Here is an 18,519-nt window from a genome sequence, read left to right as displayed (position 1 = left end):
TCACAGACACATGCTGCAATGTTAGCAGAAGAGAAGCTAACAGTGGTATATATATATATATATACATAGGTATGTTTATGTTTACGCTAGGTGCACGGCCACCCCATGTCTGAAATAAAAAAAATTAAAAAAATGAATATTTAAACCTGTGTATTATTTGAATATCTTAATACTGAATGCAAAATTAGAATAATAATGCCTATTTATTAATAGCACTAGTTTAATTTAGAACACATATTGGGGATAGGGGGGTCCCTGCTTAATCTCTCCATCAGTTTGGGGTCCTTGGCCTGATGTAACCTCTGCTGTGACAAACAACCATTTGATATAAACCGACATTATCGCTGGTCGTAACAGAATAAACACCCCGGCCTGCTGGTAAAGCACGGGCAGATTTATGTGGCGGGTGAACTCACGAAGCAAATTACGTTCCTGTACCGTGGCTTTAATGAAAGAATTTGACCAATTAAAATTTAATCTGATGTGTGGTGCAGATTAATAAATCAGGGCAAAGTCAGGATGATCGATACTGAATGTCAGTACCAACTTTTAACTAATCCATCAACATCCACAACACTATTGTAGCTAAAAATATATATATATTTTAAAAAAATCGACTTTTCCTTATGACGGCGTCCACAAAATGACTCATTATAGGCTTAACCTAAATGGGCCACACTGCAGCTTTATGATACAGTGGGGGAAATAAGTATTTGATCCCCTGCTGAATTTGTAAGTTTGCCCACTTCCATAGAAATGATCAGACTCTGGTTTTTATGGTTGTTTACTGGTTATGGGTATAGACAGAATATCAGTCGAAAATGCATAAAAAACACACAATCTAAAAGTTATAAATTGTTATGTATTTTATTAAGGGAAATAAGTATTTGATCCCCAAGCACAACACAAGTCAGTACTTTGTAGAGAAACCTTTGTTGGCAAGCACAGCGATGAGACGTTTCTTGTAGTTGGTCACCAGGTTTGCACACAGCGCAGGAGGGATTTTGGCCCATTCATCTTTACAGACAGTCTCTAAATCCTTCAAGTTTCTAGGCTGCCTCTTGGAAACTCGGAGCTTCAGCTCCCTCCACAGGTTTTCGATCGGGTTAAGGTCTGGAGACTGACTAGGCCACTCCATGACCTTAATATGCTTCTTCTTGAGCCACTCCTTTGTTGTCCTGGCAGTATGTTTTGGGTCATTGTCATGTTGGAAAACCCACCCACGAGGCATCTTCAGTGTTCTTGCTGAGGAAAGAAGGTTTTTGTCCAAGATGTTACAGTACATGGCTGCATTCATTGGCCCCATAATGCGGTGAAGTTGCCCTGTACCCTTTGCTGAAAAACAGCCCCAAAACATGATGTTTCCACCTCCATGCTTAACCGTGGGTATGGTGTTCTTTGGGTCATACTCACGTTTTTTCATCCTCCAAACACGGCGGGTCGAGTTAATGCCAATAGCTCAACTTTGGTTTCGTCAGACACAGCACTTTCTCCCAAGCCTTCTCTGAGTCATTAATGTTCACTGGCAAACTTAAGGCGGGCCTGTACATGTGCCTTCTTGAGCAGGGGGACCTTGCGGGCACTGCAAGAGTTCAATCCATAACGGCGCAGTGTGTTGCCAACTGTTTTCTTGGTGACGGAGGTCCCAACTGCTTCCAGATCATTAACAAGCTCCTGCCGTGTTGTTTTAGGCTGCTCCCTCACCTTTCTCATCATCATCCTCACTCCATGAGGCGAGATTTTGCGGGGAGCTCCAGACCGAGGACAGTTGATGGTCCTTTTATGGGTCTTCCACTTGCGAATAATGGCACCAATAGTTGTCACCTTCTCACCAAGCCTTTTGCTGATGGTTTTGTAACCTATACCAGCCTTGTGCAGGTCTACAATCTTGTCCCTGACATCTTTTGACAGCTCTTTGGTCTTGCCCATGGTGCTGTAGAAGTTGGAATGTAAGAAACTGATTCTTAGAGCAGGTGTGCTTTATATACATGACGAGTTAAGATCAGGAGTATTGGTAATTAGTTGACTGAGCATAGCTGTGTGCCACATGCGCACCAGCCAATCTGTAGGAGCCTGAATTCTAAGTGAATTGTTGGGGATCAAATACTTATTTCCCTTAATAAAATACATAACAATTTATAACTTTTAGATTGTGTGTTTTTTATGCATTTTCGATTGATATTCTGTCTATACCCATAACCAGTAAACAACCATAAAAACCAGAGTCTGATCATTTCTATGGAAGTGGGCAAACTTACAAATTCAGCAGGGGATCAAATACTTATTTCCCCCACTGTATGTGTGTGCCACATACATAACTAGTAACTTGTTAACTTGATTTCATGGTAAAAGGTTTTTGGGGTGTTAGACATTGTACATATGTTAGTGGGAGCAAGGACCCCCTGAACACAGCCCGACTGTGCAGAAACACAACCCCGAAACCCTCTCTTTATGACTTCTACATCGTTTACGAACAGGTGAACTGATCTGAGCGAGCTCCTGGATGCGGCTGTTAACACGGTGACTGTGCATCTCCAGGAAGACAAATGAGTGGAAGTGTTCTGCTTGTTAGGCAGCGCCGCAGCCGCAACCCCTATAAATCTTCCGTTTTTAACACTGCCTGAATTTTCCAAACAGATGTAAATTTTTTTGGAAGCTCTCCTGCAGAGACACGACCCCGAGGCAGCGCTGTGATTGATTTTCGTATCACCATGCAGTGGGAGCTGCAGTTAGCCGTCTGGTCCTGAAGCAGACTTGACCACACCCCTGCGCTGCCTCCTCACTCTGCTTGTCTGCCGGACTAGTCTGTCTGCCATCCACTCCCTCTCTCCTCTCTCCTCTCTAGTCTTTAGTCTCCTCCTGCCCTCGTCTCTATCTCTACTTCAGTCCAAATTAGATTATCTCCTCCTCCATTGTCCTGCTCATTCTCAACATTTCCCCTTGTTTTCTCTTCCTCATTTCCTTCATTCACACTCCCTCTTCTTCCTCCTGCATGCCAGTAAATACTAACAGTGGTGCGTGCTTTTTTAATTTTTTTATGTTTTTCTAATGTGTCCCTGTGTGTCCAAGATGTGCAAGTCACTTCCAATGTGTTGCCGTCCGTGCTAATAAAATGAGACGGTTCTTATCACATCAAACCCAGCGTGTCTCCTGCAGGAACTTGCTGCAGACCCAATACAGTTTACCAGCTGAAATGATCCGCACACAATGCCCTGTTTTCCACTGTGAGTGGGTAATGGCCAACTTTGCATTTTTAGCCTTCGCTCTTTATTCAGCCGGCGAGGCCATCATTGTGTCCTTTGATGCCTTTGAGGGGGGGGGGGGACTGAATGGACTGCTCTGTATGCAAGCTCGCTGGTTAACAGTGTCCAGGGGGCTGAATGTCCATGCAGCGCTTTAAGTGTTCTGAATGTGTGACAAGGCTGCAGCAGTGTTATTTAGTCTGATGTTTGACACTGCGGCGCTTCGAGCTAATTGCTAAAATTAGAACGCTAACATGCCTGCAATTATTACACCAGCATGCTGATGTTAAAAAAGGTTTAGCATTTTGCTAATTGGCTCTGAAGGCAAAGTGCATCTGAGGCTAAGGGGAGCGTCATTAAGAAGAGTTATTAAAATTCAGCCTCAGTGGTGAACAGAGGACAGAAATATAACCAAGGTGGCTGGTGTGAGTCACTTTATACGAGTCAAAAAGATTCAGTTCATTCACGCTGAACCCTTCATTCATTCCCCAGACTGTATCATTCTTCTTAAGACCATTAGACTACTCTTTTGAAAATAAATGCCAATAGCTAAAACATTTTTAAAAAAAAAGCTAAAGTGGGTGCTAGTCGGTTTCACCATAACCTTGGTAGTTTTCTTCAAGCAGAGATGGTGCAAATATTCCTGTATTTAAGAAGTTTGTTTGAAGTTCCTCTATTTCCCAGAAGCTGCTGATTTCCAGGACGTCAAACCACAACTGAGTGAGACTGAAGTCACATTTTAAATGTGAGACACAATGTTGCCAAAAGTATCTGCTCACCTGCCTCACATATGAATTGAAGTGATATCCCATTCTTAGTCCATGGGGTTTCATATGACATTGGCCGAGTCCTTGCAGCTGTAACAGCTTCAACTCTTCTGGGAAAACTTGAAGCACAAGGTTCAGGAGTGTGTTCATGGAAAGTTTTGACCATTCTTCTAGGAGTGCACCGGCTCGCAGTCTTCGCCCTAATTCATCCCAAACGTGTTCTATCTGGTTTAGGTCAGGGCAGTCAAACTCGCTCATCCATGTCTTTTGGATGTTGCTTTTGATCAGTCACGTTGGAACAGGAAAGGGTTCATCCCCAGACTGGTCCCACAAAGTTGGGAACATGGAATAGTCCAAAATCTCTTGGTATGCTGAAGCATTCAGAGTTCCTTTCACTGGAACTAAGGGGTCAAGCCCAGCTCCTGAAAAACAACCCCACACCATAATTCCACCTCCACCAGACTTCACTTGGCACAATGCAGCCAAACGAACCCAGATTGGTCCATCAGATAGCCAGACGGAGAAGCCTCCAGAGAATGTCTCCACAGCCCTAGAGTCCAGTGGTGTTGGTGCTTCACATCACTGCATCCGACCCTTTGCATTGCACTTAGGGATCTTTGGTGTGGATGCAGCTGCTCGGCCATGGAAACCAATTCCACGAAGCTCTCGAGTTAATCTGAAGGCCACGTGAAGTTTGGATTCCTGTAGTGATTGACTCTGCAGAAAGTTGGTGCCCTCTGTTCACTATGCACCTCAGCATCCGCTGACCCCACTCTGTCATTTACATGTGGCCTCCCACTTTGTGTCTGAGCTGCTGTCATTCCCAATTAGTTATGATGCCACCAACAGTTGACAGTGGAATATTTAGTAGCGAGGAAATTGGATTTGTGACAGGTGGCATCGTATCATGATACCACACTGGAGCTCCTGACAGTGACCCATTATTTCACATATGTTTGTAGAAGCAGTCTGCATTTATACACCTGTGGCCATGGAAGTGAGTTCAAGTATTCGGATGAGTGAGCGAATACTTTTGGCATTTGTTGCCACAGTGATGTTGATCTGTAATTTGCATGTTTATTGCACTTTTGGTGAAAATGCTCCTTGCTTTTAAGGTGCTATATAAGTGAAATAAACTTATTTACTCAACAATACCTTTGTGTAGTTCTACATCGTGACTAGAAAGAACTCGGAGAGAAGCAGTGAACCCTGGATGATTCCTCCAACCGTTTCCACACTTTCATTCACTTGCCGTATTTGATCGCATTTTGAAGTGTTTCTCATTTTTTATCCCACAACCTGAATGGAGCAGGTGGTGCAGAGGCTCTGGCCTACATACAGCCCCTGATCTCCTCCTCCAGAAACCCCTCGCAGGACTGGATTACAGCACAATGCTCTGAGTGACAGCTCTAAATCTGGCTTCACACGCTGCCTGTGTTTCAGGTGAGCCTCAGATCTCCCCCGATTCATGTTTATCCACGCTACTTCTTCCTGCTTCTGACTTCAAAGTGTGCTTTCGTACGACCGAGTACAAGAACGCTTGGGTGCTCCCCTGATACTGAGTAATTTGTGAATTTTAGGAATAACATTAACATGTACAGGCATGCGAAGATACTTACAACCAGTTGACCTGAGATTGAATACAGTTGAATTGCACTGCAGTAGCTGTTTTTATTTGTTAGGGAGCAATTTTTCAAGAGCTGCACAGGTTGTGATTGCCTTGTGTGTCTCTTTGGATTACGGGATCTAATTTATTTGGTTTAATGCTCCAAAAGAGCCAGAACAGGCAGCATCTTTTGCAGAGGAGTCCACTGGTGAGCAGTGAGGAGCTCATATTTGAGTGCATATTTATACCCAAATAACCGAAGCTGCGTGAGTCAGTTTAGGTTAAATGTTTACAACTATTTAACGCATCTACGGCATAGAAGTGACGTAGGACACAGTCTTCTGCTGACAAGACAAAAGCTGATTTGATCCGAAGGAGCTAGCAAGTATCTGCTAATGCCAACACAAAAATTCAGTATTTTTTAACTTTTTTGCTGTCGATTTATTAGAAAAGAAAGTAAAATCTTTATTTTTCTGTTTCAACAAAGTCCTTAGATGATCTGAATGTGTATGATTCACACAATCCACGACAAATAAACCAGTGTTGTGTTCTTTCATTTATTAACTGATTTCAGAGTGTTAATTTACTGAGCCTGACAGAGCTGCTGTTTTAACCAACCTGTTGTTTCCTGAATTGTTGATCTCGTTCTTAATAAATTCCACAGTAGCAGAATCTTTAACCAAATACAACAACATACCGTGGCTAACAAATTACATTCACATGCTTTCGCAAACATAGTTAGCAGCTAGTCTGTCCCGACTTCATATCGTAGCAGATTAACGCAGACGTTCCTTCCACTATTCTTCTTGTTATTTCTGTGCACACACACACAAACACACACACTGTCATCATCTTGTTCCTAAAACCAACACACAATATGTCTACGCTCAGCATTCTGTGAAGGATAATTAATGCAGGAAAAAGAAGAGTGAGTGGTCCAAGTTGGAGAAGACGATAAGACGAGAGGATTTAAGGAGATGAAGGACTTAAAAGAAGAAAAAGGCAGGTCACCGAAGGGAAGCGAGACAGAGGAAAGAGGACACAGCCAGGGGCAGGACTGAAGTGTTAAGGAAAATGGTGTCAATCCAGTACACAAAGACGGGCACTTTCAGACCTCTGTGTTCTAGAGGGCTCATCTTTTCCTCTGGTTGCCTCTTTGTCTGACACTAGTTCTTCTCATTCACTCACTTTTATACAACATACATTGGGAAAATAGGGGAAAATAAAAGTATTTTTGACTAATTACAGTAATAAAATAATTTGAATTTGGACTAAATTTGACGTATACACAGTGGAAAACATGTAAAAATACAAATGTGCAAGCATATGACGACAGAAGGGAAATGACAAAGAGACCTGAGCACTTATAAGCATTTAGCTGCCACGCTCCTGCAGGCTGTTTCCTCAACGACATCATTACAACCATGTCTTTTTTGGTGACTGTGTGTGTGTGTTAACATCTACCCACAGGTTTGTACAAGTGTGTTTATGTACAAGCTCACACCCACTCTCTTTTCTTTTTTTTTTACAGCATGAGTCATAGTTACAAACACACACACACACAACGTACAGTATTTCCATATTGAACTTATAGCGATCAATGGATGATGGGCTGAGCAGCGTTTCTCTTTCTTCACCTCGAGCAGATGTAAAAGTCACGCACAGTCACAAACCTGCGCGCTTGTATAAAGACCAGCGGATATCGATGTCCGAGCGGCAGCTGCTACACTTTCATATTCATACGTCTCCTGCTGTCTTGCTGGCAGAGACAATCATAAACCTTACCCGACTTTAACCTTGTTAAAACATACAGTGATTTAACATGCAGGGAGCTGTGCCTGGACTCTATGGGAGATGGTGTCTGATGGTGGAGTGTTTATCCGTCACCAAAGACAAGAAAGATGCTATTGGTGCAGGTATGATGATATAAATATAGTGTCTGTATGACTGCAGCACATTTTCAGGTTAAACAGCACCTCTATTTAAACGTTGAGTTATGAAGTCCTTGCTCAGAAGAAAGCTATTTCTGTTTCATTTCAGTTCATGGCTCAAGCGATAAAGAATATTTTTCAGGGCTGCTCGAGTCTTTTAATACTGCATTCCTGACTTTTCAGCTTCTTCTGCATCATTTCCACAGCTCAAAGGCATGCGCTCTAAGTCAGACAGCGTGTTCCTGCCTGTTACCCAGAGTCATCTGAGACATGCTCAAACTGTGACCCTGCACCAGGTAAGTAACTGCAGATAACGGATGGGTTCGCAAGTTTGGGAAATCACAAGCGAAAGCTGAAGAGACAGAATGGGAACAGCAGCGTGGCTTAAGATGGGAAATACCGTGAAGCACGAACAGTCCCAGATTTGAGTCTGCAGGGTAACATTGCTGTCTTTGTTTTCTACCACATCTGCTGGCACATTATGCCCAAAAATACTCTGACTGGTCAGAATCAAGTGTAAATACAACCTGACGTTAAGTCCTTAGTGAGGGTAGAGCTAAAAAATGGTGCATCCTACCTTTAAAGAGCTCATCCAAAACCGCATTTTGTCATACCCTTCTCGCATGGTAAATACAAACGTATTTCAAAGTCCTTTTTGATATAAATGTTGAATCACACTTAAAGTTCCCCCATTGAGAAGAAGTAAATTCACATTTATCTGCTAAGTAGGAGAATTTTCTTGTATTTTTTCTAACTCAAAATCAGTCGTTAAACTGCGGTTATAGAGTATGATGCTGAAACAGCACCGTAGCTCTCATACAGGCACTCGGACGAAGATATTTCTGGAAACTGTCGTAACAATCTCCCTCCATAAGTCCGGTGCCATTTGTGAATTTCTGGACATTCCGCGTTGATTTAGGTCTCTACAGAAAGACGGACCTGCTCAAAGACGTTTGCATCCAGCTTGTCCATTTTGCGCGAGTCGACTCTTATTTTAATTCTTGCTGGATTTAAATCCTGCAAAGGACACCAATCAGTGACTTCTGAGGCTGCAAAATGTGCCAAAATATGTTAAAATGGCCAAGTTCTTCAGGGGTGCTGGACTCGTTTATGAGTAACAAGCATTTTCCAGCTTCCAGCTGCACGCACTCTGCTGGTGGGGGAGGGGCAATGTATGGGCTGCATGGTCGGCAGCACCTGGAGCAGCACAGGGCTGCCTGAGGATGCGCCTCAATGTAAATCGTGCCCGGAAAAAAAAATATATATGTATACCAGTAAAAAAATTTAAAAATCGGCCCAATATATCCTCAATCTCTAGTACAAATATTAGTGTTACAAGGATTTGAGATTTTTGCAGGTTGGTAAGTCACATATGGTGCATGCAGCCATGTGCAAGGATGACTACGGCAGCTATAAAACACTTAATACAGGGAAATGTCAGTAAATTGACCCTGGTATTTAGCCTGGTATGAGAACAGAGTGCAATGTGTGTGAAACCTTTATTTCTGACGGAACATGACCTATAATACATACACATGAAAACAGGGACTGAGACTCACCAGCCAACGTTCCTATGGCTGAGCCCAGCACAGCGTGGACAGCCAGCAGGGGGGAGTAGAGCAGAACGGCTCCCAGGATGAGCAGGGAGGGCCCCAGGGCTCCACAGGCGAAGATCTGACCCACGCCAAGAGGGATGCCACGTATCACCTGGATAACGAGGGGAATCGGCGTATAAGTTTTAAAGATAGCGAGGATAAAAATTTCAAGAGCTGAATCCGTCTCCCAAACACGTAAGGACAAAAGGCGTGGGATTACACAGTCTAAACCTTGTTCTTTTCTTAACCCACTCACACACACATATATGCTGCATTCCCAGCAGCAGTTACCAAGAGGTAGAGTTTCCATGGTGACGTGATGCGTGCACCTGCCTGTCGTCGAGATATTCACGAGTCATAAATGGCCTTTTATTCTGTAGCCGACACACAACTTTGTGTACACGCTTTAGATGCATAACGTGCACGTATGCGCCCTTCGTACACAAGACGTCGTGGCCTGCAGAGCGCCATCCTCAGCAGAGCCACTGGAGATGAAGACATTAAATATAAATAGGACTGACGTCATCATCCCCATCTCTGGAGTGAACCATGTGAGAGGAGGAGAGACGGAAGGAGGAGATGGAGATGGGCGGAACAATAGGAAGGAGGATGAGAAAAATGGGAGGAGGGAGAAGGAAAGGAAAGGAAAGGAAAGGGAGAAGTGAATGAGATTGCCTCATAACAGAAATCTGCCGTCCTTGAAGTATGGCCACATGCAGTTGTTTATTGTGAAATGGAGAGATAAAAAAAAAGGGAACAGAGGAGTGAAATGATGAACTAGGAGCAGACGGCGGGAGAAGTAGGACTTGCAAGCAGAGCAGAGGAATAGAAAGCGAAGATGAAAGGGAGGATTTAGAGGCTTCAGTTCTCCCAAGTAACAGACCAGAGGGAATTTATGAAATTAAAGAGGCAGCACTTACAAGGCAGGAGACAGACTGAGGGAGGGAAACAGGTAAAAATGCACTGAGGGAGAGATACAATCTCAGACGGCGGAGCTGAAACTTGTAAAAAAAAAAGTTATCATTCGGTGTAAAGGACACACTGTGCTGTGGGCTGTGATGCTTGTTAATAGAATCGTGTTCTATACCGACTCTACATTCAGGACACCTAGCGGCGCTGAGAGGGTTTATTCAGCGTAACTAATCCCGTTTAAACAAATTCACAGGCAGTTTGAAGATCATCGTGTACTGGGAAGCAATGAGCTGAACATATCTGACATCGTGTTAGTGGTCTCTGTCACACAGTCTCAGAATGAGGAGTCCACTTACATCTCCACTTCCACAGGGGTTTTCCTGGGAGAAACAATGAACTAAGGTCATGAAGGAGTCAGAGAGAATGTGGGTCATCAGCACCTTATAGGGAGGATTCAGACCAATGAGGTGATTTTAACAACAACAGCAGCTTCAGGACGATAAGGTGTCCGTCCGTGTGTCTATGTCCGTGACTGGAAATGAACTGTTCACAGTGAATTGGTTAAATGGAAAGAACCGATTCCTTGCGTGTGCACACACAGTTTAAACATGGCCAAGCAGAAAAGATTCACGGTTTGGGTTGAAGATGTTAAAGGGTGGTAAAAAACACAAGATTATCTCAAATGAGTCTCAAAATGCTGCTAATTTCCTCTGAGTCCATTTCCGTCATTGTGCAAACAACGCTGAAATGACTGGTTCTGATGGGATGGAAAGGGTTTGTGTTTTTCTTTGGTTTTGAACTACACAGCATTATGCAATATATTGCTCCAGTAAATCACACGCAGGCAGTTTCTGGCGAACCAACAAATTAAGTCCAGTATTTTCTTGGTGTGCGACCGGTTTAATCTAGGGTTAGGGTTAGCCTCCAGAGGATTATGATTTTCTACTTTCTCAGTTTGGTGCAAGACAGCAGGCGCGTTCATAATGTCATACATTATAAATGCATGGGTTCATCAAATTGCATCTGGAAACTCAATGAGCAACAAACAGAGAATAGAAGGGAGCAGCAAATTAGGCCGGATCTCCATTTAGGTGGAAACAAACCATTAGCGATAAATATAAATCCCCCTGTGATCAGGGTTTATTTTGTGTTTGTTGGATGTAAAGCAAGTGAAATGGTTAAAGTTAGTCAGGCAGACACATAAATAATGTCGCTGCCGAGTGACGATCGGTGATATTACATGGAAAAACTTATTATAGCCTACCAACCAAGAAATGTGTGAACGACTCCTGTTGAAGCCAATAACGTGATAAAAGTCCTGAACCGATAACATATTAACTTTTGGTCAATAACATAATGACTTGTTAAGCTACTCAAAGCTTCCTCTTACCTCATTGTAATGTGTGACATAATCAGTCAATGTCAATGTTAAATGAATGAATCATGACATAAATACAGTATGAATCTTAGCCATTAGCTAACGTTAGCGTGATGATTAAGTGTTTGCCGCACACGTACACATCGACTATCGTGACCCCGCGACTTTCCATCTTTGTCCACTGGTTTTAAGGCCTGAAGTCATATGTTCATTGGTTTTTGTCAGTCTCTCTTGAAGGAAGCAGAGAAAATCTCAGAGTTTGATCTTTTAAGTTGTTCGAAGAACAATACACAACGCACAACTGGCACAACTTTAACAGCGTTTGACAGCTGGTGCACAGTCGGTTACCAAATCGTTTTCTCCACGAAACATCTGGCAAGAAGCTTAATGAGCGGAGAGAATGGACCCGGCAGTACAGTAGTTGTCCATAAAAAACCAAAGCAATAAAGTGAGTAAAATCGGCCTGTAGAGTCGAGTGTAACTGAAAAGCTGTGAGACTATTATCTGCAGGTTATCTGTAATATTGAATTTGTACAGTGGAGATAAATGTTTAGACCAGGGGTCTTCAACGTTTTTTTTAAGGCCAACTTATGGAGAAATTAGGGACCTCCTCCCTATTATATGTGTTCTATATTAAACTAGTGCAACAGTGCTACTTATAAATATACATCATTATCATTTTTCATTCAATATTAAACTATCCCTTTACTAAAATATGTTGGATTCATGTTAATTATATATATATATATATATATATATATATATATACATATAAAGAAATGTCTAATCAAATAAAAAGATTTTGCGACCTCCTGTTGAAGACCTATGGCTTAGACGATGCTGTATGTTCAGTGTTTCTCTACTTAAAAGGAATTTGCATAGACTTTAGTCTTTGCGTGTGGGGTTTCATCATTCATACAATCAGCTCATACTGTAAGTAATACGTAAACACGCGAATAAGAAATTCGTTGCATTTCAAAGGAGGTAAAGATTATCAGATTTGGATCACATAATCCGTTTCTCCAAACAAAAGCATGGGAATTAAAATGCGAGCGCAGAAATCCCAGCTGGCTTGAGGAGATCAAAAGCCCAGCGAAGCAGCTGGTAAGAGCCTGGATGGAAGCAGCTCAAGGTAAAGTGTCTCATTTGAATTCACCAGCTGAAGAAAATCATTTTCTTTGTGAAGTAACGACGTGTAGCAGCTTGTGTTACAATCAGCTGGGCTTTCAAGATGAGATATCCAGGCCTTAAGATCTTACTCCTGTTTCCTTTCACCCTGATTTTACCAGACTGATGCAGAATCGCCTCAGTGTCCCTCAACTTGCCCCCGAAGACCAGACTGATGATAAACTACCTCAACCTTTCCAGCAAAAGAACAGACTCTCTCTAAAGGCATCTTATCTTCCATGCAAATCTGGACCTTCACTCTGAGATCCGATCACCACAAACTGTTAATTACAACAGTTGGGCCTTATTATAATTTCCAAACGGGAGCTGCAATAGTCACCGTTGCTAAGTAACTGGTGAGTCATAGCAGGCTGATCTTATGCTTATACTATTGTGCTTCTGTCAGTTACTTGTTCACTCTGGAGGCCAGCGTGCAACACGGCAGCCACGCCGAGGGCAACGGTGACCTTAGCTCGGCTTGGTTTTTCTGATCGTCATTCATCATCACACCTCGTCCACCTCCAACCTTTCCCTTTGTCACCGTTAATGAGCTCGTCCTGTTCTCGTCACGTCACCCGACGCCACCTCTGTTTAAATATCGCCGCCAACGTTACGTTGACAGGAAGCTCCTGCGAAGGAACAAACTGAGCGCTAATGCTAACGCTCATTTCGTGACAGAAGAGAACCAAGAGAAACCATTATTGCAAATAACCAGCGTGTATGCAGGATATGGCTTTGAACTGAGCAGATCTTTGAGGACATTATGAATACAGAGTCCAACAAACCCCTAAAAGGCCTCAGAGAGACTGTAAAGCGATGACAACTTACGCCATCACCTCCTCTGTGCCACGTTACCTTGCTGTAGATGTGCACTGTTGAGCACCGGTGTAATTAATACCAGTAGCACTTGAAATGCAAGGAGACTCACGTACAAATGGTACATTTTAAAGAGAAGCGGGAGCAATAAGCTGATGTTGTGCGTAGGAGACAAATGTCAGGAGTCACTGAGCAATGGTGGAAAACAACAACATCAATGGGAGAACATTACAAGACATTTTATAACGCCGGCATAAAAGAGAAATCAAAAAAAAAACAAAAAACAAGATGTCGGAGAAAATGTGGAGTAGATGAGGCAGATCATTTGCATGTCTTCTGGGGCCGTCTCTCCAGATAAAGGAATGCATGCAGAGAACGCTGGGAGTGGAAGTTTCTCTTTACAGCCGAGGTATTACGACTACAGACTTGCAAGCGAGTTGCAAGTAAAAAAAAAAAAAACAAAAAAAAACACCATCACCACAAAAATGGCAGAAGCGGAGGGGTAGAAGTAACACAAAATGCATTCACGTATCAGACTGGAAAGAAATAAATTCTATAGATTCTGAATCTTGGGTTGGATATATAATTTAAATTGTCTGGATTAAATATGAATGGAACTCGTATAACACCCTGGATCAATGCCATAAAAATCGAAGTGTCTAGTTCATTTTTATTTAATTCAGAAATCCAGTGTGAGACTTTTGTATTGTAGATGTAGCGGCTTTAGGGGAGTGAGGGCTTGACTAACAGCTCTTTTTTACACAAGTCACATTTTCAACCATTTTCTATTTTTTAGTTCATACTGATATTATAAAGCACTATTAAGGCCTTGGAAAAAAATAGAAGCGATGTACAGAAACATGACTTTTTCTGTCAAGAAAAGCTGAAATTAAACGTAAATAAATGATAATTATTTGTACAATTAGGGGCAAAAATATCATATCACGATTTTTTAAAATTAAAATCACTATTTCGATTTCATCACGATCTTAAATTGAAAAATGAAAAACAGACAATTTAGTCCAAAGAACCTTTCTTAATAGATTTTATTTTAAGTAGTTCGCAGTTTTGCCTGCATGTGCAAACAATCAAGTTTAAGGTAAACAACAACAACATTCGTATAAAGTGCACTCTTGCAAAAGTAGTAACAGAAAGTTTTCTACCGTCTTGAACGGTACCTAAAACGTAAAAGGTAACTGCTTCTGTTACCTCTTTCCATCGCTTGCTTGACTTGTCATACGGAGTGCCTTTGTTAAATGCCTGTGTTAATGTTGACTGTTTTGGTTTTACGCTAGCTGCTGCCTCCGCCTGCGGTGCTGGTGTCGCCGGACCCCTCGCTGTTTGGCTCTCAGCATATTGTTTGGGATGATTCCTCTTCAAATGATTGAGCATGTTCGACGTGTGAACCTGTTCTGTGCACAGAACATTTGCCTGCGCTTCATCAGTTGAGGAAAATCCAAACCAATTCCATATAATAGAAGTGTATTTTATTTTAGTGACCAGCTCCGTTTGGCTTTCAGCCTTGGCTCCATGCGGCTACCGCTACACACATAAACAAGGAGGCGGGTAAGAAAGCGCGTCACTGCCCGTAATTCGCTGTGATTGGTCGTTCAGGTTGACAATGTAATACGTCTGGTGCGTTGGTGCATCAGCATAGAACTGCAATTTATAGAACGTGCCCTTGACGATCCCACGATCTCTGCAGTTTGACAGATCGTCTTCACGTTGTAATCGTTCACGATGTAATATCGTCATATCGCCCACCCCTATGTACAATATAATAATTTGATAAGCCAGGGCTGTAACTGGTCTACACACACACAAGCCACTAAACTAGGGTTTACAGTCTAAAAAGTTTGCACAGTACGGACCGAGAGTGGAGCCACATTGTTTAATTAATACTGAGCTCTGTGTTACCGCCACCAGTCACGAGGAAATGTTAGACAATACACTAAACTTCATGTGTATTTTAGTGTTTTAATTTGTCCACCCACTAACACGGATTAGGTGGAGTTTAAGACCTATACCACAACCAGTCACCAGGGGGAGCTCTACTTGCTTTGCCTTCACTTTCGAGGAGCAGCTGCTCTGGTCTTACCACTGTGTGTGGGCCGTACCTCTATCGCAATGAGCTCTGTGCTGTTGGGCTCCAGCGCCCCCGGTGGTGTAGCCGGGTGATGTGGAAAATAGGGGTTCCCTGGGCCGGTGCAGAGGAGGTAGAGGACGATGACGGTGTTGAAGGGAAACACGGCGACCGGCAAATCCCAGCGGTCCAGCAACGAGGAGAGGCCACTGAACAGAAAGACACTGGGAAGAAGAAAGAGGAATACTCGTTAATAAATCTACTTTTAATCATTCATCTAAGACGCCGAGGCAACATCTGTGCAGCTGTTCTCTCTGGCTGGTCACCTTTGTTAATTTTCAACAGGAAGTTTACACAATCCTCACTCTAAAGAATCACAAGCGGCTGCCACTAAACAATCATTCTCTCACCTGAACCATGAACCTTTCACTCTAGCGGTAGCAGTTCAGAAAAAGGTCACAAGAATTGTTTTAGTAGCGGCCGTGGTAAAAGGTTTTAACAGTTTTAGGCTCTCAACTGTGTGTGTGTTTGTACTCGTTTTTAGTAAATTGTGGGGTCCAAACCCTTGTGGAACCCTCACGCTGTGGGGCCTCAAAACTTTCTGGGGATTAAAACTGAACTCTTTGTTTTAGGGAAAAGGTCATAATCAGGTGAGGGTTTGGTACCAAGTTGAGATGGTTAGGGTTAGGTACAAAGATAGAAACGCGTGTTTGTGTGCGTCTTACCATGTCGCTGACCCGAGGCAGACGGGCAGCAGCAGCCACCAGTACCAGTCTCCAGCTGAGCTAAAGACGCCCATCAGCAGAGACACCAACATGCCATTAAAACCGTGGAGACCTCCTGTCACCTCAGCACTAATACACACACACACACACACACACAGGAAGTTTCACATTTCACTATTACATCATGCATTTGCAGTTTTGAAGACAGAACGGCAACATATTTGTAATACCCTGATGAACAGTGAAATCATAAAAAGGCTTTTTGCTTTCATGTTCAAAACACACATTAGCTTTTTATGGGTCCTCATGAAACAAGCTGTTCAATTTTAATGAGCCCCAGGGTGGCGGTAAATTTATTCAAACTTTAAAAAGAAGAAGGGAAAACAACGCTGTGAGCCCCCAGTTCAGCTGGAGCTGTTTTTAAAACCTTAAAACAAGGCTGCGTGATGTTAGCGTAGTTCACTGTGTGTGGCTGGCATAAATATCGGGTCACGAGCTAAAATAGGAACTACTAGTTGGTGGGTGCATGCAGGGCTGTTATTTATGGAGCAGTTTTGATGCTATTTACAAGATTGTCATGACTTTTTTTCAGCAGGAGCATTAATCAGCTTTAAAGTCTGAATCTTTTTATTGTTAAAGAGGGTACTACTTTCTCTTGCCAGCCTTTAAAGTCTCTTTTTCTTTTTCTTTTTTTAAATGTATTCATGCCATTTGTACCTGTCTTGTCCTACGATAATAGCCGTCAGTGTCGAGGCCAGTGCGCCCACAGTTCCCAGAAGCCCCTGCCAGGGGGAAGCCCAGAACAAGGCAGCCAGGATTAGAGCACCGCTCAGTGGGTTGTTGGCTAGGATCACTCTGGTCACCCCTCTGAGGACCCACACCGCCAGATGCAGCACAAACACCCTGTCTGAGGACACACAAGAAAAACAGTGTCCATGGAAACACTTTACAGCAGAGCTCTTTAACGTTTTTCAGGCCAAGGACCCCCAAACTGCTATATTTGTTCTATACTAAACTAGTGCTATTTATAAATACACATTATTATTATCATTTTGCATTCAATATTAAGCTATTCAAATAATACACAGGATCAAATATTCATTGTTTTTCCCATTTCAAACATGTGCAACAGTAGGGTGGCCCTGCAACTGGCGTAAACATAAACCTGACATAAATATACCTATATATACCATGTGCTGTTAGCTTGTTCTGCTAACATTGCAGCGTGTGTCTGGGACGTCCCTTTATTAAAATATCTTGGATTTAAGTCAATGTGTATTTAAAAAAATCGGGGGTGAAAATTGTGTAAAAAAATACAGAAAAATGTCTAATCAACCAAAAACTATGCGACCCCCTGCTGATGATGACCTATGCTTTATAGCAAAGTTTTTGCAGATGTTGTAAACTTCAGAATCAGAATCAGCTTTATTTGCCAGGTCTGTGTGCACATGCAAGGAATTTGACTGGTAACGTTTACTCGCTCTCTGTGTTAAAACACAGAACTTAAATAAGCAATAAATGTAAAATAAAAAAATAAATAATAATAAAAAAAAAATAAATAAATGTAAAACCAGAGAAATCAGGCACTGGATATTGCCATGTTCAAGAGTTCCTCTGCACAAACCTTAATAGCAGAGGGAGTGAAAAAAACAACACTAAAAAGTAAAAAAAAAAAAAAAAAAAGCAACAAGTACTAGAGAGCACAGCACCGCACGACACGAGGGAACTTGCAGCACAAAAAAAATCCTCAGCTGGATTTCTTTGCCATTTTTTTTTTTTTTACAAAAGCACCAAGATGGGATATTAATGATGATTGCATCTTATGTTGTAGGAAGAGTTCAGCAGCATTCACTGTGGGAGTTGTGTGATGACTTCATCTGCATATTTTAATGGCCATGCGAGCGTTTTTGAGTCATTTATTTATGATTATGCTAATGTGGCACTGTCCAACTTTTATAATTAATGACATTGTGAGAAGATTCAGAGAATTATGCCCAAAATATTTAGTCACACGTTTTATTTATTGTTTCATTTTAAACGTGATTAGCAGGTGTCAGGATGTAGCAGATCTTTTGTTTTCCTACCCTGCATGTACTTATCCAGGTGCTCCATGTCTCCAGTGAGCAGCAGCAGACCGTTCAACACGCGCTGACGGAGGCTGGCTCGCCTCCTGCTGGCCTCCTCCACCTCTGTTTTGGTGTCCATCCACATGCCTGCAGCTGCTCCACTATTAAATGTGATAAACACGTTGTAATGAAGCAGGAAAGCCCTCAAAGTTCTTCTTAACTTTGCTGCTT

At 42.4% G+C, this 18,519-nt stretch overlaps 1 protein-coding gene across 1 annotated transcript in view; it reads right to left on the bottom strand.

Moving 5' to 3' along the window:
- Positions 1-18,519, bottom strand: part of si:dkey-183c6.7 (urea transporter 1) — a 23,869-nt gene extending 5,350 nt beyond the window's left edge. Inside the window, exons 1-5 of the mRNA XM_047568651.1 lie at positions 18,307-18,519; positions 16,940-17,129; positions 16,223-16,351; positions 15,532-15,721; positions 9,106-9,253 (exon numbers count right to left, since the gene is read on the bottom strand). Of these exons, the coding sequence (XP_047424607.1) occupies positions 9,106-9,253; positions 15,532-15,721; positions 16,223-16,351; positions 16,940-17,129; positions 18,307-18,433 (784 nt within the window). The 5' untranslated portion in view covers positions 18,434-18,519. The remainder of the gene's footprint in view (positions 1-9,105; positions 9,254-15,531; positions 15,722-16,222; positions 16,352-16,939; positions 17,130-18,306) is intronic.

The sequence above is a fragment of the Mugil cephalus genome, chromosome 1 (genome assembly GCF_022458985.1).
Source record: "Mugil cephalus isolate CIBA_MC_2020 chromosome 1, CIBA_Mcephalus_1.1, whole genome shotgun sequence".
Classification (NCBI taxonomy): Eukaryota; Metazoa; Chordata; class Actinopteri; order Mugiliformes; family Mugilidae; genus Mugil; species Mugil cephalus.
The sequence above is the reverse complement of the archived record's forward strand: the minus strand, read 5'-3'. Positions and strand labels throughout refer to the sequence as shown.